General features: G+C 41.3%; 1 protein-coding gene and 1 pseudogene across 3 annotated transcripts in view; both read right to left on the bottom strand.

The window, feature by feature from the left end:
- The window catches only part of LOC140471127 (electroneutral sodium bicarbonate exchanger 1-like), a 767,860-nt gene that overhangs the window by 166,196 nt on the left and 577,011 nt on the right, over positions 1-24,653 (bottom strand). For all 3 annotated transcript variants that reach the window (XM_072567015.1, XM_072567017.1, XM_072567016.1), the window contains exon 8: positions 12,171-12,328. In XM_072567015.1, coding sequence (XP_072423116.1) covers positions 12,171-12,328 — 158 coding nt within the window. The remainder of the gene's footprint in view (positions 1-12,170; positions 12,329-24,653) is intronic.
- On the bottom strand, positions 9,539-10,387 carry LOC140471128 (small ribosomal subunit protein eS1-like; annotated as a pseudogene).

Below are 24,653 nucleotides of genomic sequence, written 5' to 3'. Positions count from 1 at the left end.
AAGGGGAGTCACTCGCTGGTCAAGAGAAAAAAAAACCTACTTCCGAGTCTCAGGAAGAAGAGGGTTGATATTACCCTGCTGCAAGAAACCCATCTTGATAACAAGGAGCACCTAAAGTTACAGCAGGGTGGGTTTGATCAAGTGTTTTTTTCATTCTTTAACACTAAGAGCAGGGGAGAGGCCATACTTGTCCAGAAGAGTCTCCCTTTTAAGTTATAAGATCAAGTTAAAGATGAATATGGACGGTTTGTAATCCTTAAAGCTTTAATACATGGTGAAAAAGTATGGATTCCTAAATGTTTCCGGTCTCCCGGCACACCCCCTCAAATTCCTGATTGATGCACTTTCTAAGTTGATTGCCCTTGAAACGGGACACACTATCATAGGGGGAGATTTTAATTGCCTCATGGACCCCACAGTGGACAGAATGCCCAAAGGTCCCCCAAATATCTCTCCACAATCCAAGCAACTGGTTGACTTATGCATGGAATTGGGGCTGGTGGACGTTTGGAGATGTGTCTATCCCATGGGTAGGGACTTTACCTTTTTCTCTAATCCACACAAAGTGTCATACCAGGCTTGACCTTTTTTTTTAGCTCCCTCAGGCTTTCTGGATTCGGTGATGTCTTGTAAAATTGGAAACATTGCCATCATGCGGCAGTGTGTTTGGAGATTGAGATTAAGGGCAACGGAACGGGGGATCCAAGGTGGCGGCGACCTAGCAAGTCTGAGTCTATAGTGCTCCTCTCAAGACTTGGGCAAAGTAGGCCATCAACCTCCTCCACACTCACCAAATCACTTAAAATAGTTTTTTACTTAATGTAATTAGTTGCTCAGTACTGAATTTAAACAGTCTAGTCTCCTGTAAAAATGACTAGGGGGAAGGGAGCCCGCAGTTCTCAGCAGGAAGGAACCCCTCCCCCACCCTCCCCAGCTGTAGCTGAGGTGTCCGCAGCCTCCCGGGGGGACTTACCTACGGTGGCGAGCCTCGTGGAAATAATCTCTAAACTCGATGCAAAAATCAATGCCTTCATTGAAGAGTCCCAGAGCCGATGGAATTCAGTCTCGGCCGCTCTACAAAAGCACGACCGAGACATCGAGGAAATCAAGCACCGCGCTGGAGGGGCGGAGCTAAAGGCCGTGACGTCCGAGGGTATAGCAGAATCAGCTGTGGATCGGGTCCAGACTCTCGAACAGCGAGTTCGGACCTTAGAAAATCACATCGACGACCTCGAGAATCAAAGTCGTCGAAAAAATATTTGTTTGGTGGGCCTTTCCGCACGGGAAGAGGAAGGCCAGCTTACAGCGTTTCTCGAACAGTGGCTTCCATAGCTTTTAAATCTGGAGGCTGCATCAGGCCAAGTAAAGGTGGAATGGGCCTACCGGGTTGCAATACGCGGGCTCGGCTCGAACCAGCGCCCCCGCCCGGTCCTGTTCTGGCTGCAGAGCTATAAGGAGAGGCAGATACTCTTAGAAGCTTCCAGAAATATTGGGAAAGATCCCCAAGCCATGATTTATAAAGGATCCAAGATTATGTTGTTCCAGGACTTTCCCCCAGCTCTGGTCCAAAAGAGGAAGGCATTTGACGAAGCGAAGAAGTGTTTAAAGGACTTAAATATTCAGTACTCCTTGCACTACCCAGCAATGCTACACTTTAGCCATGAAGGGTCCATGTATAACTTCAGATTGCCGGAGAAGGCCAAGGATTTTTGGACTCTCTTAGATAAATTGTAAGAGTCAATTGATGTTGTTTTGCTCTCCCTCCACCCCAGTTTACACCCACTTTTAAAAAAAATTAATCCCTTTCATTACCTTACTGTTTAATATTATCTTCGGGGGGTGGGGAGAGAGGTTTATTTATTTGTTCTCTACTTAGCGATTTTCTTCCTTTTTTATATATATAGAGGCCGGGGGGGGTCTAGTTAATGTAGGTGGGGGGAGGTGGTTACCTTATCCTATTTTATCTCTGTCTATAGGAGTGGGGTTGTTTTCCCCTGTAATTTTGTATTACTATATTTAATTATTACTTGTTGAGACTGTGTAATTTTATAGTTACATATGTTTATACATGGTATTAACATTACCAAATATATCCAGGTGTTGGTGTTGATGGGTGGGGGGGAGGGGTACGGTACTCACTGTTAATTCTAGCTCAGTAGTATATTTGAATTTTCTTCATCCTATCGTGGGGTGCCTGCGTCAAGGGTGGGGCACTGGTTGGGAGAGGATATGATGGGCTTTTGAAAAGGAAGTGATGCCCCCTGGGAACAAGGGGGAAAATCACCATTTAAATATGTTTTATATTTTTTTAATTTAGAAATAGTTTTTTATTATATTGATGTGAGTGTATTAAAGAGCCTTTATTTTTGTGAATTTTATATGCTCCATGCTCGGGATGTTCTGGATAGGGTTTCTTCTCCTGAGGGGTCTCGGACTTGCCTGGACGATTATGGTTAATCAGTCGGTTAAATGTGGCACCTGGAATGTCAAGGGGAGTAATTCACCAGTCAAAAGGAAGAAAATATTATCAAACCTCAAGAAAGAAAGGATTTATATAGCTCTCCTACAGGAGACATACTTATTGAATAAAGAACACTTGAAATTATGACAGGGTGGATTTGATCAGGCCTTCTTTTCTTCCTTCAGCTCAAAAAGTAGGGGAGTTGTTATCCTTATTCAGAAGAATTTCCCTTTCAAAATCCTAAACCAAATAAAAGATGAATCTGGACAATATATTCTGATTAAAGCCCTTATAAATGGAGAGGAATATGGGATCTTAAATCTGTATTGTCCCCTGGCACATCCTTTTAAATTTATAATGGAAGCCTTCTCAAAATTGATGGCTCTCGGTGCTCGTCATACAATTTTAGGGGGAGATTTTAATTTTATTATGGATCTGGAAATAGATAGGATTCCCAAGAGTACTGCAGGAGTATCTCCCAGATCCAGACAATTGGTGGATCTGAACAAAGAGTTAGGACTAGTAGATGTATGTAGATTCCATACAGGGCAGAGATTTTTCTTTTTACTCCAATCCACATAAATGTCATCCCAGAATCTGTATGTTTTTTGACTCACGATTTTTTAAAATTCCACATTATCCTGTAAAATAGGCAGTATAACAATTTCTGATCACACTGCTGTATATATGGAAATCAAGGCAAGGAACAATGAGACATCCCCCGGTGTTGGCGTATGCATCCATTCCTGATGAAAGATAGTAAATTTGTAAAGTACTTCTCTCAAGAATTTAAAACGTTTTTAGAAATTAATTCAGGTATGGTTAGCAATCCATCAATGATGTGGGAGACCATCAAAGCTTACGTGCGAGGTTTGATCATTTCATTCTCAGCGACCCAGAAAAGATTAAAGAGAGGACAACAGCGTCTGCTCAAAGCTCGTTTAAAAGCAGCTGAAACAGCATATACTGACAGACCTTCTATTATTAAATTACAAAGGATTACGGCCCTTAGGACAGCTCTAAACACCACGCTTACCCAAACGGCTAAGAGGGAAATATTATTTGCAAAACAAAGGTTATATGAATTTGGCGATAAACCTAGTAGATACTTAGCATTTCTCGCAAAGAAAAAAAAAGGCCCCTCAAACTATTACGTCTATCAAGGCAAGTATGGGTATTCTGACTCATGATCATAAAAGGATTAACGCAATCTTTAGAACATTTTATTCTGATTTATATAAATCGCAGGATTGCGAAGACAGAGCTAGGAGGATGCAGTCATTTTTTAAAAACCTGACCTTTCCGGATCTAACTCCGGAACAGGTATCGGTCCTGAATGTTCCCTGAATATGGAATATACTCCCCTTGACTTCCTTACAAATATGGTGCACCGAAAGACCGAATTATTCCATAAAATATGGCAGCCCTTCTTGAATTACACAAATACAGATATTTCGGTCATCCTAACAAGGGCTTTTATTTAATTCAGATGGCGAACCTGGCTGGTCTGGGGCCCCTTAGGAGAGGAATCCCGCACTAATAAGGATTTTGTTATGATTTGATGTTAACACATTCCGAGCATTTATCTCACTACTCAATTTCTGTGTTATCCGTCATTTATTTTCCCCTGAATAATGTAAGAGACTTAATTATGGTTAGTTGTCAGTTAGATTAGCAGTTAGTTGAGTTTTGTTTTTTTTTCTCGGTATCTCTTTTTTATGTTTGATAGATTTTGGTTATTATTTATTTAAGATTTAATTGTATATAAATGTTTATACTTGTGATTTTTTAAATTTGTAAACTTGTAAAAATATGTTAAACTTTCAATAAAAATATCTATTAAAAAAAAGGGCAATGTAATAGGTTTGCGGTATTGGCGAATGGATCCTTTTATTCCCAAGGACAGTAAGTTTGTCAAGTACTTCTCCAGTGAATTTAAAGCATTTGTGGCTATCAAGTTACGCGTCTACACTCTGGGAGACTGCTATGCTAGGGGGCTAGTTATCTCTTATTCGGCTAGCCGGAAGCAACAGAAGGGAGAGCAGCAACATGGGTGGCACAGTGGTTAGCACTGCTGCCTCACAGCGCCAGAGACCTGGGTTCAATTCCCACCTCAGGGAACATCGGTGAACAATATTGGTCGGAATGCTGCAAGAATAGGTCAGCTATGATGGAGTTTTCTTTTAAGAACCTGGACCTTCTAGGTGTGACCTTGGAACAGGTGTCTCTTCTTAACACCCTCTTGACAAGAGATACAGGAAGCAGTAAGACAGTTCCAAAGGGGGAATGTGCCCGGTCCTGATGGTCTCCCAAGTGAATTCTACAAAGATTTATAAATATCCTGTCAGGGCCAATGCTGGACATGTACAACTATTCGTACAGTCATGACTGCCTCCTGCCATCCCTGAGAGAGGTGAACATCTCTCTTTCTCAAGAAAGGGAAGACCCTGGAGGACTATGCTTCATATAGACCCACTTTGCGGATAAATTTGAACTTTAAAATTTTATCCAAGACACTTGTGTTGAGATTGGAGAAGGTGTTGTCTATATTGTAAAGGAGGATCAGATGGGTTTTAAAAAGAACCATAGGTCCTCCAATAATATTAGAAGATTACTGAATATAGTCCAAGTGTGTCAGCAACAATTGGTCCAGGGTTTGGTGATCTCTTTAGAGGCAGAGAAGGCACTCGATTGGGTGGAGTGGCCATATCTGTTTTATTCTTTGGAACAGTTTGGTCTAAGTAAGGTTTTTTATCAGATGGGTGGAGGTCCTGTATAGTGACCCTCTGGCTGCGGTTCTCACCAGTGGTGTAAGATCCAGTAATTTCGGTATTGGTAGGGGCAGTCGGCAAAGTTGTCCCCTCTTACCGCTACTGTTTACAGTGGTGATAGAGCTGCTGGCAGAGGCGATCCATAAGGACTCTAACATAGCTGCCCCAGAAGTGGGATCAAGAGCACATAAAATTACATTACATGCAGATGATGTTCTCCTCTTCTTATCAAACCTGGCAGTTTCTGTACCCCATTTAATACAACATATTAATTTATTTGGCTCTTTTTTTGGGATATAAGATCAATTTTGCAAAGTCGGAGGCTATGCACGTGGGGGGTATTAAGGGAATACCTAATATTAAAGATTCCCCATTAAATGGTTGCGGGGGGTTTCCTTTATTTAGGTATTTTTGTAATTCCCACCTTTGATTGGTTATTTAAGGCTAACTTTGCTCACTTGCTTCACAAGATTAGACAAGACCTTCAAAGATGGGAGGTCCTGCCAATCTCCTCATTAGTTCGAATAGCTCTGATCAAAATGAATGTCCTTCCTCATCTGTTGCATCCCATACGAATGCTCCTCTGATGTTTCCCAGGCAAATGTTGTGGAGACTCACTGGTTAGCTTAGTTCTTTTATTTGGTGCCACAGGCGGTCCCTCGTTAGCTTGCTAAATTGCAGTTACCCCAAGGGTTGGGGGGAGTAGACTTTTCGGATATTAAGAGATACTAACTAAGCTCCCTTCTGTCCTTTGTGAGTGACTGGGCTTGTGAAGACTGAAGATAATATGGTTGGATATTGAGGCCCCCTGTTGTTCATGAATAAAGGTGAGGACAGTTATGGAATACTGTCGGAATCCAATCATTATTAATACAGTTAAAGCATGGACAGCAATGCAACAGAGTGAAGCCTGTTTATCTGAAACCTCCTTTCTCACCCCTATAGTTGGCATGCCGGGATTCTGGCCAGGGATGATGGACCCTGGATTCAAAACTGTGGGCAACTAGGGGAGTCTCTTGTTTAGGAGGCCTGTTTGGGAGGCGGGGGGGGGGGGGGTGTGTGTGTGTGAGGTTATGATGTCCTTCAACCAAATGAGTCACGATTATGGATTGCTCAGCAGGGATCTTTTTTGTTACTTTCAGGTTAGGGACATTATCCAAAAAAAGATTACGCTTTTGACCAACCCCTATAGGTCTGACACAGAGAGGAGAGTGCTTCATGCCGCAAGCACTCTCTCGGTTAATACTCTTTACTACCTATTGGGGTGCGGTGCCTCAAATGACATTGAGCAACTATGTGAGGTCTGGGAGCAAGAGTTGGGAGTGGAGATCCCCTCAGTGACATGGGAGGACATTTGGGAAACGTGAGAAAGATCTCGATCTGTAACAGGACACATGCTATGCAGTTGAAGGTTCTTCCTAAGGTTCATTAGGCCTCAGATCGTCTTGCGAAATTCAAAAAGGGAGCATCTCATCAATGTGCCCCAAGTGTAAAATAAGCATAGGTACCCTCACTCATTGTTTGTGGTCATGCCACAAGCTTCATAGGTACTGGAGCGCTGTGGCAGAAGTAATAGAGGGGGTCCTGGGGACCGAAGTTAAGGTAGACTCAGTCTCTCTTCTATTGAGTCTGCTGAATTTATTTTCGTTAGGCGTACATGGGAAAAAGCTATTTAATATTCTCACTTACTGTGTGAGGAAGAACATTCTGATGTGCTGGGTGTCTGAGAACCCTCCAGGCCTGCTAGGGTGGCGTAAGTTAATTATGGAACACATCTCTTTGGATTTCCTCACAAACAGGGTGCACCATAAAACAGAACTTTTTTATAAGACATGGCAGACCTTTTTGAATTATCTGGAAGCAGACTTGTCTGCCATTTTAATTAGTGCATTTGTTTAGCCATGATTATTAGGTTTACTGAGCTTTGTGCCCTGGGATGAAGAATCCCGGATAAATATGGGTGTAATAATTAATGGTCCCGAAGGTTGGGAGCTTTGGTGTGGTTGCGTTGAGTGGTGATATTTATGTATGTATTTATTTACTTATTTATTGATTTGTAGTGAGTGTAGTTTTGATTTGTTTTGTAGAGCAGGATAGTAGTTAGTTCATTGTCATTGTTGTTACAATTTTAAATTGTTATATTTTTGTAATTTTATAATTTTGTAAAGAGAAAAATTCTCAATAAAAATACTTTTAAAGAAAAGTCCAGTAATAATACCACTACACCATCACCTCCCCTTAAGCTATGGCCTGTCTATGCGACCATTTCCAAGGCAGACCCTTTTTTAGGGGTTGATGCGAAGGTTTCAGGATGGATGTAAGGTTATGTGTGAACCTTCCATGATAATTTACCAGCCCAAGAAATGACCTAAGCTCCTGGACAAACATGGGAGCCAGGCACCTTTGATTGCCCTCTCTTTATCTTCCAATGAGTGTACGCAGGATTGTCAAACCTGGAGCCCAAGCAGGTCACTTGGGGTGCCTGGAACACACATTTCTTCCCTTCTTAGGCATACGCCTGTCTTAGAAAAATTCATAGGCATATATTCAAGTTCTCTAAGTGTTCTTTATCAGTCTTCTCGGTTATCAGGACACCATCTTGATTGGTTCTGGTTTTGATATTGCTAAGCAATTTAACAGTTCCAAATTGTATGTAGGTGGACTTTTCAGGGTACGAACTCTCCTGGATATTGGCCTTTGAGTTCTCTTACTCTACTTAGGTCCAGTAGGACTCTTTTGCTTTCTGGAGTCCACTTACTAGCAGCAACTAGAATGGCTTGCCAGCCTGGATCCTGAAGAAAATTTTAACTGTTTGGCCGAGGCTTGGTTTTGTTTTGGGGTTTTACTGTGGACTGACCTAGGGTCCCTCTGTTCAGGCTATGTTCCTGAGTGAGGCTGTGCAATTGCCTTTACTCAAGTGGTGTTCCCCAAGCTCAGTTTGACTGGTGTGGATGTCCACTTCCACCAGAATACCCTGCAACTCATATGCTCTACTTGCCACATTTTCCAATATTAAAGCCAGTTATAGTGCCAGTTTGAAATCCAGTTGGACTTCAGCTAGCAGGTGTTTCTGCATGGTTTTATCATGAATCTCGCATACCAGATAGTCTCTCAGCATCCTATTGAGGGTTAAACCAAATTCATAGTTTTCTGCCAGTCATCTTAACTGAGTGAAAAACACCCCTTTTTCCATTTCAATCAAAAAAACATAAATCAAAAATACATTGTCTGTAACTCAGCTATTACACCACAAATAATCCAGTTTGCTAGATGCTTTGAGCTATAACAAAAAATGAAAATATTTACAAAATAAACCTGTTCAAAACAGTTCAAACTACACAATTGACAGCATCTATTGCAATCCCACCCATTATATCTCCCCCCATGTCGTACTTGCTGAACTGCTGCAGCTTTAATCAAGAGACTTCACACAAATTTGCAAAGAATGTATTACCTCATTATTCCTTTTCCCTTTTAAGTGAGCATTTCATTGATGAAAAATTTTAAACTACTTTCCCTTCTCTGCAGCATCTCTCTCCCCTTTCAGACCTTTTCCACCCATTGCAGACCCACCTCATTCCTACTCATGCTCCTCTCCACTCTCTACTCCCCACCATCACCCAATTGCATGGTCTTGCTTCCCAATCCCCCATCCCTCCCCACTGAAAGCTGTCACTCACCCCACTCCTCCAATTACAGGTTGGTTCTCTCCTTTGTTTCCCAGGTTTACTGATAAAACTGTCAGAAGGAAATGTATACCCATGACTGGAGAAACAGTTTGAACTAATTCCACAGGGGCCAGTACCCTGTAACCCTTATTTACACATGGAGAGTCCTTGACACTGATCCAGCTCCCTCAGAGCCAGCTCTCAGAATGAGCAGGATATCTGACTCCCCTGTTCCCCATTTGTCAGTGTGATGAAGGTGTAGAAGTGTAGTGTACCTTTAAGAAAGTTGAAGGACTTAGAGAAGCAAACAGAGTGCTGGAGAATTTACAATGTAACTTTTGGTTCAGAACAGCTAGCACTGAACCAAAAGTTACATTGTAAATTCTCCAGCACTCTGTGTGCTTCTCTAAGTCCGTCAACTCTCTTAAAGATACAGTACACTTCTACACCTTCATAACACCTTCCCCCCTTAAGAAAAAAATGAATTATCATAATGAAAATATGGCTTCATTTTTTTTCTATTCTTTAAGAACATTAACCTAACATACAGATAACTTTAATCTACGTTCACCTTAACTTCTCCCATATACCTATATATATAATATATATATATAAATAACATTAAATAAATACAAATCTTATCTAAACTTTATCAGTTAAATCCGCGATAATGCATCTGCGATTACATTCTTGCAACATGTACGATTTTTAAATTAAAAGTCTGTAACATAAGACTCCAACGAAATAATCTCATATTCTTGTCTTTAAAGTGTTCTAAGAATGTAAGAGGATTGTGATCCATATACACAACCATCTCCGACACATTGTTCGTGACATACACATTAAAATGTTGTAAGACCAGTACCAAACTCAATAGTTCTTTCTCGAGCGTGGCGTATTTCTCTGGTGGATGTTGAGTTTAGGAAGTTTTACGAATCTGGTTGCTGTGTTTCTTGGTGAATCCAACACAAAACAGGTGAAGCAAGTATTTTGACATCAATGTGGGCTTCAGTCATGGTCTGCCATTTTTTAACCATACAGCACATCTTATCATGTGTTACGTCCATGCCATGGAAGTTGGTCAGACAGTTTTTGCCCTGAATGTCCTCCACGATCAACTTAAATTTGTGGAAGGCCACTCCATCGTTCTGCAAATCAGCTCAAACACACGGCCTTTTAAGCCTTCTGAGGCAATTTTAGTTCCCTGAGTCCCTGTAACCAATCTTGCCCAGATTCTTAATGTCAAACATCGCTGGAGCCTTAACATCGTACCAATCCTTCTTGGAGAAGGGGTCCACGATCATCTTCTTAGCACCCTTTTTGCCTCCCTTGGTCAGCCTCTTGTTTTTACCAACTGCCATGTTGCTCGCGGAGCTGGAAAATTTGAATTTTGGTAAATCTTAATCAGGGGTTGTATCATACTAGTATTATAGAAGGGAAAGTAAAAGATAGGTATTGTAGAAGGAGTTGTAAATAGTTGTTAGTTAATTATTCTCTGTTATATTTTCAGAAATAAATTTCTTACTTTTTACATGAAATAGTCCTAGGCGTCTCGAATTTTCACAGATTACAGCACAGGGTGAATCTTTTCTGTGTGTCGGGTTTAAATTAGTTGGGGGTGGGGGTGGGGAGGGTTTACTCTGTGAAGGACTTAGAGAAGTATACAGAGTGGTGTAGAATTTACAATGTTTTTGGTTCAGAACAGCTAGCACTGGTTGGGTTGCCTGGAGACAAAAAAACCCAAACTGTTACGACACACGGTAAAGCCCCACACCCCCCCTGCTAATTTAAACCCGAGCCACACAGAAAAGATTCACCCTGTGCTGTAATCTGCGAAATTCCAAGAGGCCAAGAACTATTTAAAGTAAAAAGTAACAACTTTATTTCTTAAAGTATAACAAGGAGTAATTAACAACTACTTACAACTCCTTCTACAATATCTATCTTTTACTTTCCCTTCTGTAATACTAGTCTGATAAAACCCCCAATTAAGATTTACCAAAATTCAAATTTCGAAGCCAGGCAGTTGTCGAATCTTCCCTTTGTATCCTCCTCTGTAGATTTTCTTCTTCCTCAGGATTTCTGTTTCACAGGTCATTGATAGATAAATGTACCTTTAAGAAAGCTATTTTTCAGGCAGTCTGTACAAGCTGGTGGCTTGGCGGTTCTCCTCTCCAACTGTTCAATTTTCCCCAGTCTTATACCCCAAAAGCATGGATCGTTTCATTGGGTTTCAATATTGTCAATATCCTAAATTCAAACTTGGAGGTTGGTATTTTGGGGTATAATTTAAACTGATAGGTCGAATTTGAATTTGGTTTGGTCTCCAGACAACCCAGCCAGTGCTAGCTGTTCTGAACCAGAAGTTACATTGTAAATTCTCCAGCACTCTATGTACTTCTCTAAGTCTTTCAACTCTCTTAGGAGTACAGTATGCTTCTACACCTTCATAACAGTCAGCCAGGGCTACCTGATTGGCCCAGATTAACAGCCTCATGAAATCCACCTAGCTGACCTTGTTACAATCACTCCACAACTCCTCACCAATGCCATCCATTCTATTCAAAGGAACAACTTTTCTCTGAATTGAGTGAATGTTCTTGAGTAATCTGGAGATTTTGTGAGTGGATCCACCCACCATACTCATGAATGTTGAGTGTTAACTGGGACTACCTTTCAATTTCAATTTCGATTGAATTTAAATTCCATCAGCTGCTGTGGTACAACTTGAACCGATGTCCTAACAGCATTAAATCAGGAGGGCTTCATTGGATTTTGGGGAAAAAAAATTCACAAGCTATAGATGTTATCCTTCCACTTTGTGAGAAATGTAACTGAATACACATCTGACATTGTCAAATTAAAAGGTCCTCATGTATACATGAATACACACAAGGATGCAGGCACACACAGGGACCCATGCATTTAGCTTCAGTCCATATTAAGGCTGATACTCCAGTCCTGTATTGTCTTTTATATGCTGCTTGTTCTAGTGTTTTAGAAGAATGTTAAAAGAACCCTAGCACCATTTCAGTTGGTTGTTTTTGGACAATAATCCTAACTTAACCAATAAAACTTAGAATTGGGCTAACCAGTGATTCAACTTTTGGCTGTTCGGGGCGAGGGGGATACTGCTCTATAACAGTCACTAAGTGTTGTAAAATCATTAACTATGCAAATATTTCAGATGTAAAAGGTAAAATATTCTAACAGAAATCATGCACTATAACATTCCATGAAAAGCGACAGAAAAGTGAATCATCTACTGGCCTGGTAGGAATTGGAACCTCAGTAAGTCCTGTAAGAAGGATAGCTGGAGAAAGACGCACAAAAGCTACAATTGGTCTTTTCAGGAAGTCCAACTCGCCAACCAAGACATTAGAGGCTTCGGCTCCAGTAGGTATCTTCTTCATGAAGTGAAGGTCAACCTGTCAAAAAAAATGTGGTTATTCAGAAATGTTTCTCAGCAATAGCTGGAAAGTAAATCATCGAGATTTGAACTTGAATTCTTGAAATAAAAGGACAGAGTCCCAACCTGAACTAAACCTCTTTGCAAGAATAGTCAGCACTAATAGCTCAGGGCCTAAATGCTGCATTCACTGTTTCGCAAGTTGTGATTCGTTGAGGCAAGATACAACTGGCCTCCTCAAAAATAAAATAAATCTGTCAAGGCTCCAAACATCCAATAACAAGTGTTGAAAACTGCACGTAGGAATCAGAGTGCTTATTAAACACATAAATCCAAGGTCAGACTACACTGTGATCAGTTTCAGGTAGACTTTCTTATTTTATCAAATTCACAATTTAAAGTAAGGTGCTTTAGTCTTACATTAGAATTCATTAGAATTCCTCAATTTGCTAATGTGTCACCTTTTCAACATATTTCAAAATTCTTGAGGATGGAAACAAAAATAAACAATCACTATTTCACTCTTCTGACACAGACCTGGATCACTTGGAGTTACATAAATTATTCTTTCTCCAGATACAAGAGGACTAATATTTCCATTTGTAAAGGATATTTATAGAAGACAAACATGGAAGGTTCACTAGAATTGCCAACATCTAAGAAAGTCTTTTGCAATTATTTCATTGAATATTTTTCTGAAAGAAAAATTGCAAATCCAGTTTCAGCGCGTTCCAGCTTCATTTTGAGACATTTTATCATGCTTCAGACTAAGCACCAATTACAGTCTTTGGAATTTCCTCAAATTGAGTTAATCTATACTCTCTCCATTGACAGAGCCAAGTAACTGGCTAACTACAGAAGTCCCAAACCAGAATGACAATTAGCCTGTAATTAGTCTTGCTTTTTTAAAAAATATGTTTTCTACTCAACCTGTTCAGAGATGTTGTTACATAGCTCTGAAGCAGGGGGCCTTGAACCTGGGTCTCCTGGTATAGAGGCAGAGACACTACTACTGTGGCACAAGAACTCCAGAATATGCCTTATTAGGTTACTTTCCCAGGGAAGCACCTGAACAGTGATAATGCCATTTCACTACTAACTTGGAAACTGTGCTCCAGAGCTGAAATTTAGTAAGAAGATACATCAGCTTAGACTTTCCTGTGTTAGAACATAGAACATTACAGCGCATACAGGCCCTTCAGCCCTTAATGTTGCGCCGACCTGTCATAACAATCTGATGCCCATCTAACCTACACTATTCCCTGTACATCCATATGCTTGTCCAATGATAACTTAAATGTACTTAAAGTTGGCGAATCTACTACCACTGCAGGCAAAGCATTCCATACCCTTACTACTCTCTGAGTAAAGAAACTACTTCTGACATCTGTCGTATATTTATCACCCCTCAATTTAAAGCTATGCCCCCTTGTGCTCGCCGTCACCATACTTGGAAAAAGGCTCTCCCTGTCCACCCTATCTAACCCTCTGATTACCTTATATGTCTCTATTAAGTCACCTCTCAACCTTCTTCTAACAATTAAAAGAAGGGCTAAGAGAGAGGTTGGACTCCCAACCTGCTTAGCAAAGAAAAAATTTGATTATATGGGTCAGAAGGACAATATGAGACAGATTTATAATTTTCCACCAAATGTAACCTGATCCCAGCCACAAAAGTGTAGAAGGAAATAAATCAGTATTGAGGTAGTTTCATTTGCAATGCAAAGGAACACTCGACAATAAAACATATCCTTACCCATCAGTTTGAGCCAGTTGAGGAGGTGGACATTGGCCTGAGGAAAGGTCATCTTCATCATGGCTAATACAGATTTATGTGGAAAAGTTTTGCTTTGTGCAAAAATCAGGTTAATGCTAGTTAGCACCGTTCTTTTACCAGAAAGAATGAGTCTTCTGTCTTGACTTTGAGAAGCCTTAATCTAGTTCTTAGTGCTTTCAGATTTACAGCATGAAATGCCCAGAAATTACCACTATTTGATATAAATTAGATGTGTCACTCAAAACTCCTGCAGAATACTTTGAGAAGAAATTGAAATGCCATAAGAATGTTATGGGAGCTTTTTCTGGGGTATCAGAGACATAGTAAGGTGAAGGAGTCGTACTCGTCATCAAGTTTACATGATAACCTACACAGAATGTTATGTGCCAGATTCTAAAGACATCAGCCCAAGTTTCCAAAATTACAGAACTTTAATGCTGATATTTCACATTTAAGTTACTAACTTCTTAAACTAGCTTTCCTGATATAAAGTGTTAAGACAGTAGATTAGAAAACAGTACTTCATGACCAGAAATAAAATAAAGTACTGCAGATGCTGGAAATCTGAAACAAAAGTGAAGTTGCTCAACAAACTCAGTAGGTCTGGCAGCATCTGTGGTGAGAAAGCAGAGTTTACATTTCAGGTCCAATTCTGAAGAAGAGTTACTGGACCCGAAACATTAACTCTGCTTTCCCCTCACAGATGCTGTCAGACCTACTGAATTTCTCCAGCAACCTCTGTTTTTACTTCATAAACAGACTCCAATATCCACACACAAGTGAGCAAGGTTGAACCTCACTTACTGTGTTACTGAACTTATTAACCCATTCCTGTGAAAAGGTTCATCACATTAAAATACCAACCAAAAGCAATTTAGATGAATTGGTAACCACTGTTGCCAGAAAATCTTAAATGCTGCAAGTCTGAGAATTTTATACTGAACTTGAAACATGAACTCTTTTTCTCTCTCCGCAGACACTGTGAGACCCTCAGAGTTTCTCTAGCGCTTTATTTTTGTTACAATATTCCAGTTATAGTCTCATTAAGACCTTTAGCAATTGCAGAAAGACTGCTCATACTCCAAATCTTTTGTCATAAAGGCTAATACTCCATTGTTTGCCTAACTGCTTGATGTACTGATGTATTAAATTTGTACAAATCATGTCCAACAACAACCAGATCCCTCTAAATACCGATATCTCTCAGTCTTCTATCTTTTACAAAATATTCTGTTCTTCTATTTTTCTTACCAAAGTTAACAACTTCACATTTGTATATATTACATTCCATCTGCTATACTCTTGCCCACTTACCTACCTTGCCTATTTTATTGCAGCTTCAGTTGTTGTGGGTATGTTCGCCGAACTGGGAAGTCAGTTTGCAGACGATTCATCTTCTTTCCAGGTGACATCCTCAGTGCAATGGAGCCTCCTGTGAAGCGCTTCTGTACTGTGTCGGTTGGAACTTATTTGGTTTTGTTCCCACTCTTTCCGGTTGTTTGGTGCAGTGGTCAGTATATTGGGTCTCGATCAATGTGTTTATTGATGGGGTCCATGGATGAGTGTCATGCTTCTAGAAATTCTCTGGCTGTCCTCTGTTTGGTTTGTCCTATTATTGTTGTGTTGTCCGAGTCGACTTTGTGCTCCTTGTTGTTTGTGTGTATAGCTACTAGAGATAGCTAGTTGTGGCGTTTAGTGGCTAGTTGATGTTCATGTATGTGGACTGGGACAACACAGCAATTATAGGACAAGCCAAACAGAGGACAGCCAGAGAATTTCTTGAAGCTTGGCACTGATCCACGGACTCCATCAATAAAGACATTGACCTAGACCCAATATACCGACCACTGCAACGAACAACCGGAACCAGCAACCGGAAGCAGTGGGAACAAAACCAAATAAATTCTAACCGACACAGTACATCAGCACTTCACAGGAGGCTCCACAGCACTGAGGATGTCACCTGGACAGGGGACGAAATGTCTGCAAAACTGACTTCGCAGCTCAGTGAACATACCTATAACAACTGCAACCGGCACCTGAGCTACAAATCTTCACAAAAACCTTTCTGCTTCCTTGCAGCCTCCTCACAGCTTACTTTCCCTCTATCTTCAAGTCAGCAAGAAACTTGGATATATTATATGCAGCCTCTCATCTAAGTTATTGATATTAATTGTAAATACCTTAAACCTCAGCACTGATCATTGCAGTACCACATTAGTTATAGCTGTAATTCTGAAATGACTATTCTGTTTGTTAATGAATTGCCTCATGAGTCCTAATTTTGTGTCATAACTTCTTAGCATCTTATTGAATGCTTTTTGAAAATTAAAATCACTATGTGCACTATTTCCTTCCGATCTACTCTACTTATTATAGCCTCAATTTAGTTTAAACAGATTTATCATTTCCCTTTCATAAATATCAAGTGTCAGTAGGGGAACATTTAGGAGACAATGATAATTGACCACAAGGTTTATGATAATGATAGAATAGGGCAATGAGCAATCCAGAGTAAGAATAATTAGTTGGGGACAGCCAACTTCAATGGGGCAACAACAGAGTTGGGCTGGATAGACTGGAACAAAAGGTTGAAACAATAGCTGAACAATGGGCTAGCTTCAAAGAGGAGATGTTTCAGGTACAGTTAAAATATGTTCCCTCAAAAGGGAAAGGGAGGGCAAACAACTGTGGAGCTACTTGGATGAAAAATGAGATACAAATTAAGGAAAAAATGTGTGCTTAATGACAAGTATCAGGCAGAAAATAAAATTGAGAACCAAGCTGAATACAGAAGGCCCAGAAGGGAGGTGATAAAACATGCTAAAGGATGAAGAGGGATTATGAGAAAAGACTGGTGGCCAAACTAAGAGGCAGTCCCAAAGTCTTCTATACACACATAAAAGGGTGGTAAAAGGACAATAAAAAGGAATTTACACATGGATGCTTGGGGCATTGCAGATGTTTTAAATGAATACTTTGCACCTGTTTTTACCAAGGAGTGGATGCTAGGCTATGGCAGCAAAACAAAGGGCTCAAAATTGTTAAAGAGGAAATGTTGTATACACTGTCAGTAAATACAGTTGACAAGGTAGCAGGACCAGATGAAATGAATCCAAGGATATTGAAAGTAGTGAGAGTGGAAATTTCAGGAGCACTGACAATAATCTTTCCATCTTCCCTGAGTGGCGATGGAAGACTGGTGAATTGCAGACATTATGCTCTTGCTCAAAAAGAGAGTGTAAGGATGTGTCTAGCAATTACAGATCAGTTTAAAATCAGTATCAGGGAAGTTTCTAGAAGCAATTATTTGGGATAGAATTAATAGTCACATGGAAAAATGTGTGTTGATTAGGAAGAACCAGCATAGATAAAGGGAAAATTGTGTTTAACTAATTTGCTGGAGTCTTTTTGAAGAGGTAACAGAAAGGGTCAATTAGGGAAATTTTGTTGATGTGGTATACATGGATTGCAGAAGGTATTTGATACATTGCCACACAACAGACATGTGTAGGAAATTATAGGTCACGGTGTAAAAAGGACAATAGCGATCTGGATACAAAATTGGCTGACTAATAGGAAACAGAGCAGCAGTCAATGGACATTTTTTGTGTTGGAGGAAGCTTTTGAGCAGAATTCCCCAGACGCCAGTATTGGGACTCTTGCTTTTCCTGATACATATTAATGAACAGAATCTTGGTGTGCAGGGAATAATTAAGTTTATGGTGTAGGTTTGCTCGCTGAGCTGTAGGTTGGATATCCAGATGTTTCATTACCTGGCTAGGTAACATCATCAGTGGCGACCTCCAAGTGAAGCGAAGCTGTTGTCTCCTGCTTTCTATTTATATCTTTCTCCTGGATGGGGTTCCTGGGGTTTGTGGTGATGTCATTTCCAGTTCGTTTTCTGAAGGGTTGGTAGATGGTATCTAGATCTATGTGTTTGTTTATGGTGTTGTGGTTGGAGTGCCAGGCCTCTAGGAATTCTCTGGCATGTCTTTGCTTAGCCTGTCCCAGGATAGATGCGTTGTCCCAGTCGAAATGGTGGTTTTTTTCATCCGTGTGTAGGACAACAAGGGAGAGAGGGTCGTGTCTTTTTGTGGCTAGCTGGTGTTCGTGTATCCTGGTGGCTAACTTTCTTCCTGTTTGTCCTACATAGTGTTTGTGGCAGTCCTTGCATGGAATTTTGTAGATGACATTGGTTTTGTCCATGGGTTGTACTGGGTCTTTTAAGTTTGTTAGTTTTTGTTTGAGAGTGTTGGTGGGTTTGTGTGCTACTAGGATTCCGAGGGGTCTTAGTAGTCTGGCTGTCATTTCTGAAACTCCTTTGATGTATGGTAAGGTGGTTAGGGTTTCTGGCTGTGTTTGGTCTGCTTGTCGTGGTTTGTTCTTGAGGAATCTGCAGACTGTATTTTTGAGTATCCGTTCTTCTTGAATACGTTGTATAGGTGGTTCTCCTCTGTTTTCCAAAGTTCGTCTGTGCTGCAGTGTGTGGTGGCTCATTGGAATAGTGTTCTGATACAGCTTCGTTTGTGTGTGTTGGGATGGTTGCTGGTGTAGTTAAGTATTTAGCCAGTGATTGTCGGTTTTCTGTATACGTAGGTTTATAGTTCTCTGTTGTCCTTTCTTTTGACTGTGACGTCCAGGAATGCGAGTTTGTTGTCGGTTTCTTCCTCCTTGGTGAACTTTATGCCTGTGAGGGTGTTGTTGATGATGTTAAACGTTTCTTCTATCTTGTTTCGTTTTGTGATGACAAAGCTGTCATCTACATAGCGGACCCAGATTTTTGGTTTGATGGTTGGTAGGGCTGTTTGTTCTAGTCTTTGCATTACTGCTTCTGCTATGAATCCTGATAGCGGAGATCCTCACAGTGCGCAGATTCCTCAAGAACAAACCACGACAAGCAGACCAAACACTGCCAGAAACCCTAACCACCTTACCATACATCTAAGAAGTTTCAGAAATGACAGCCAGACTACTAAGACCCCTCGGAATCCTAGTAGTACACAAACCCACCAACACTCTCAAACAAAAACTAACCAACTTAAAAAAGACCCAGTACAATCCATGAACAAAACCAACGTCATCTACAAAATCCCATGCAAGGACTGCCAGAAACACTACGTAGGACAAACAGGAAGAAAGTTAGCCACCAGGATACATGAACACCAGCTAGCCACAAAAAGACACGACTCTCTTTCCCTCGTAGCCCTACACACGGATGAAAAAAACCACCATTTCGACTGGGACAACACATCTATCCTGGGACAGGCTAAGCAAAGACATGCCAGATAATTCCTAGAGGCCTGGCACTCCAACCACAATGCCATAAACAAACACATAGATCTAGATGCCAAATATCAACCCTTCAGAAAACGAACAGGAAATGACATCAACACAAACCCCAGGAATCCCATCCAGCTAAGATATAAATAGAAAGCAGGAGACAACAGTTCGCTTCACTTGGAGGTCACCACTGATGATGTTACCTAGCCAGGTAATGAAACGTCTGGATATCAAACCTACAGCTCAGCGAGCAAACCTACATCCTAAACCTCAACCTGAGCTACAAACTTTCACAAACCTTGCAAAAATTAAGTTTATGGATGGTATTAAACTTGGAAGAATTGTAAACGAGGGGAGGAAGGTGCAGACCTTTAAAAAGGACATTGACAAGTTGGTGGAGAGGGTAGATAGGTAGCAGATGAAATTAATGTAAAGAAATGTGAATTGATGCACTTTGATAGAGAGAAAATTGATGGACAATATGAGGGGTATTATTCTTAAAGTGGTTAGAAGCAGAGGAACCTAGGTGTACACGTGCATAGATCATTGAACGTGGCAGGACAAGCAGAGAAAGCAGTTAGTAGTTAATAAAAGACAGTATTTATTTGTAGAGTATAACAGCAAAGAGGCAATGCTGAATTTATACAAGCAGTAATTAGACTTCACTTGGAGTTTTGTGTGCAGTTCTAACCATTACACTTCAGGAAGAATATGAACAGACTGTGACAGTGAGCAGGAGTGATTTACAAGGTCCCAGGTATGAGGAACTTCAGTAATGATGAAAGATTGGAAAGTTGGGATCGTTCTCCTTGGAAAAAAGGCTAACATAAGGTCCAATAGAAGTTTTAAAAATCATAAAAGCTGGATAGAGTAGACAGGGAGAAACTGTTTTCACTCAAAACAACTGTGTATGGGAGGGCACAGATTTCAAGTGATTTACAAAAGTAACAGATGTGACATGGGAAAAAACACTTGTGCAGACAGGTGGTTCAGGTCTGGAATGCGTTGCCTGAAGTATGGTGGAGGCAGGTTCAAGAAGGCAATACATTATTATTTGAATCAGTGTGAAAAGTTATTAGAAAAGGAAGGAGAATGGCATGAAGTCATAACACTCTTTTGGAGAGCTGATGCAGATGTGATATGCCAAATGGTCTCCACCTGCACCATATCACTTCTGCAATTCTGTGAAATGAAAGTCAACTCTGCCAATAACATTATGATTTAAAGTGCCTCATGTTATATTCTAGCAGTGTCCCTAATTCTACATAGAACATAGAACAATACAGCGCAGAACAGGCCCTTTGGCCCTCGATGTTGCACTGATCTGTGAACTAATCTAAAGCCCATCACCCTCCACTATCCCATCATCATCCATATACTTATCCAAGGACAGTTTAAATGCCCCTAATGTGGCTGAGTTAACTACATTGGCAGGCACGCATTTAACACTCTCTGAGTGAAGAACCTGCCTCTAACATCTGTCTTAAATCTATCACCCCTCAATTTGCACCTATGCTCCCTTGTATAAACAGATGTCATCACCCTAGGTAAAAGAGTCTCACTGTCCATCCTGTCTAATCCTCTGATGATCTTCTATGTCTCTATTAAATCGGCTCTTAGCCTTTTTCTCTCCAATGAGAACTCTCCAAGTCCCTCAGCCTTTCTTCATAAGACTTTCCCTCCAGACCAGGCAACATCCTGGTAAATCTCCTCTGCACCTTTTCCAATGCTTCCACATCCTTCCTGCAATGGGGCGACCAGAACTGCACATAAAACTCCAAGTGCAGCTGCACTAGCGTTTTGTACAGTTGCAGCATGACAGCATGGCTCTGGAACTCAATCCCTCTATGAATGAAACCTAACACACCGTGTGCCTTCTTAACAGCACTATCAACCTGGGTGGCAACTTTCAGGGATCTATGTACATGGACACCAAGATCCCTCTGCACATCCACACTACCAAGAATCTTTCCATTGACCCAGTATTCTGCCTTCCTGTTAAGCTTCCCAAAGTGAATCACCTCACATTTATCTGCATTGAAATCCATTTGCCACCTTTCAGCCCAGTTCTGCAGTTTATCAAAGTGTCCCTGCAACCTGCAAATTTCTTCCACACTGTCCACCACTCCACCACTCCACCAACTTTATTATCATCTGCAAACTTACTAACCCATCCACTTATGCCTGCGTCCAAGTCGTTTATAAAAATGACAAACAGCAATGGTCCCAAAACAGATCCTTGTGGCACACCGCTCGTAACTGGACTCCAAGCTAACTATTTTCCATCAACCACCACTCGCTGCCTTCTTACAGAAAGCCAGTTTCTAATCCGAGCTGCTAAATCACCCTCAATCCCATGCCTCCGCATTTTCTCTAAAAGCCTACTATGTTGAACCTTATCAAAGGCTTTACTGAAGTCCATGTATACGACGTCAACTGCCCTACCCTCATCTACATTCCTGGTCACCTTCTCAAAAACTTAATGAGGTTTGTCAGACATGACCTGACCTTGACAAACCCATGTTGACTATTTCCAATCAAACTGTTGCTTGCTAGATGATTATAAATCCTATCTCTTATAATCCTTTCCAAAACTTTTCCTACAACAGACATTATCTCTACTGCCCTTCTTGAACAAGAGCGCAACATTTGCAATCCTCCAGTCCTCTGGTACTAAACCTGTAGACAATGATGACTCAAAGATCAAGGCCAAAGGCTCGGCCATCTCCTTCCTAGCTTCCCAGAGAACTCTTGGAAAAATCCCATCTAGAATTGATAACACCTCTTCCTTCTTAACCTCAATCCTTTCTAGTCTAATAGCCTGTATCTCAGTCTTCTCCTCTACAATATTCTCCTTTTCCTGAGTGGAAACAGGTGAGAAATATTTGTTTAACACCTCTCCAATCTCCACAGGGTCCACACACAACTTCCCACTTCTGTCTTTGACAGGCCCTATTCCTACCCTAGTCATCCTTTTGTTCCTCACGTATCTGTAGAAAGCTTTAGGGTTCTCCTTTATTCTACTTGCTAAAGACTGCTCATGTCCCCTCCTTGCTCTTTTTAACTCTCTCTTTAAATCCTTTCCAGCTACTCTGTAACTAGCCATCACCTCATCTGAACCATCTTGCCTCAACATCACATAAGCCTCCCTCTTCTGCTTAACAAGAGATACAATTTCTTTAGTACACCACGGTTCCCTTACCTTATCACTTCCTCCCTGCCTGACAATATCTGTTCCTTAAATCAGCTCCACATTTCGATTGTCCCTCATCCCCTGCATTTTGCTGCCTCATTCTATGCCTCCTAAGTCTTGCCTAATTACATTATAATTGCCCTTCCCCCATCTATAACTCTTGTCCTGTGGCATGTACCTATTCTGTTCTATTGCTAAACTTAACGTAACCGAATTATGGCCACTCTCTCCAAAGTGCCCACCTATCACTAAACACCTGGCTTGGTTCATTACCAAAAATCAGATCCAGTGTGGCCTCCCCTCTTGTTGGCTCTTCGATATACTGTGTCAGGAAACCCTCCTGCACACATTGTACAAAAACTGATCCATTCGATGTATTTGAGTTATAGCATTTCCAGTCAATGTTGGAGAAGTTAAAGTCCCCCATAATGACCACCCTGTTCCTTTCACTTCTGCCTAGAATCGATTTTCCAATCCTCTCCTCCACATCTCTGGAACTTTGTGGAAAGCCTATAAAAAAACTTCCAGCAGTGTGACCTCTCCTCTCCTGTTTCTAACCTCAGCCCATACCACCTCAGTAGATGAGTCTTTGTCAAATGTTCTTTCAGTCATGGTTATACTGTCCTTGACTAACAAAGCCACACCTCCCCCTCTTTTACCACCTTCCCTAATCTTAGTGAAAGATCTAAACCATGGAACCTGCAACATCCATTCCTGATCTTGCTCTATCCATGTCTCAGAAATGACCACAACATTGAAGTCCCAGGTACTTTCATGCTGCAAACTCACCTACCTTATTCCGGATACTCCTGGCATTGAAGTAGACACACTTCAAACCAGCTTGCTGTCTGCCAGCACATTCCTGTGACCATGAAATCCTGTCCATGCCCTCCCTACCCTCATCCTTCTGTGTATTCGAACTACTACACAGGTTCCCAACCCCCTGCTGAGCTGGTTTAAACCCACCCAAATAGCACTAGCAAACATCCCACCCAAGATATTAGTACCCCTCTGGTTCAAGTGAAGACCGTCCTGTTTGTAGAGGTCCCACCTTCGCCAGAATGAGCCCTAATTATCCATAAACCTGAAACCCTCCCTCCTGCACCATCCCTGTAGCCATGTGTTCAGCTGATATCTCTCTCTGTTCTTCGCCTCGCTATCACATGGCACAGGTAACAAACCAGAGATAACAACTGTTTGTTCTAGCTCTCAGCTTCCACCCTAGCTCCCTGAAATCCTGCCTTACATCATTATCCCTCTTTCTACCTATGTCGTTGGTACCTCTATGATCCACGACTTGGGGCTGGTCACCCTCTCTCTTCAGGACCCCAAAGACGTGATCCGAGACACCACGGACCCTGGCATCTGGGAGGCAACATACCAACCACGAGTCTCTTTCATTCCCAACAAACCTTCTATCTGACCCTCTCACTATTGAGATCCCAATGACTAACACTCTCCTTCTTTCCCTCCTTCCTTTCTGTGCAACAGGAGTAGACTCTGTCTCAGAGAGCTGCACCCCAATGCATGCCCCTGGTAAGTCGACCCCCCCAACAGTATCCAAAATGGTATACTTTTTTTTCAGGGGAATGACCACTGGAGATCCCTGCACTGACTGTTTCTCCCCCCTTCTAACAGTTACCCAGCTTTCTTCGTGCCTAGGAGTAACTACTTTCCTGTAACTCTTATCTATCACAGACTCTGCATCCCGAATGATCAGAATTTTATCCAGCTCCCACTCCAGTTCCCTAACGCAGTCTTGGAGGAGCAAGAGTTGGGTGCACTTCCTGCAGATGTACATGGATGGGACACTAATGGCGTCCCTCACCTCAAATATCATGCAGGAGGAATATTCCTCTCCATGCACTGCCATCTGGGCTAGACCCTTATCATAAATTTAAAAAAAAAGAAGAGAAGCTTACCTGATGTGTCCCTGGTGTTTAACATTAGAGGAGGTGGTTGGGTGGGAGGGCCTCAGGTTTAGAAAACACTCACTTATATAGCTGAGGGGAAAAAAAAGTCCCTCCTTTCCCAGAAACCTCTGCTCTCTGAGGTGCTGCCACTGCTGATGTTCGAGGTAAGCTTTTAAAG

This window comes from Chiloscyllium punctatum, chromosome X, assembly GCF_047496795.1.
Source record: "Chiloscyllium punctatum isolate Juve2018m chromosome X, sChiPun1.3, whole genome shotgun sequence".
Classification (NCBI taxonomy): Eukaryota; Metazoa; Chordata; class Chondrichthyes; order Orectolobiformes; family Hemiscylliidae; genus Chiloscyllium; species Chiloscyllium punctatum.
Note: the sequence above shows the minus strand (reverse complement) of the source record. Positions and strands in the feature narration are given on the sequence as shown.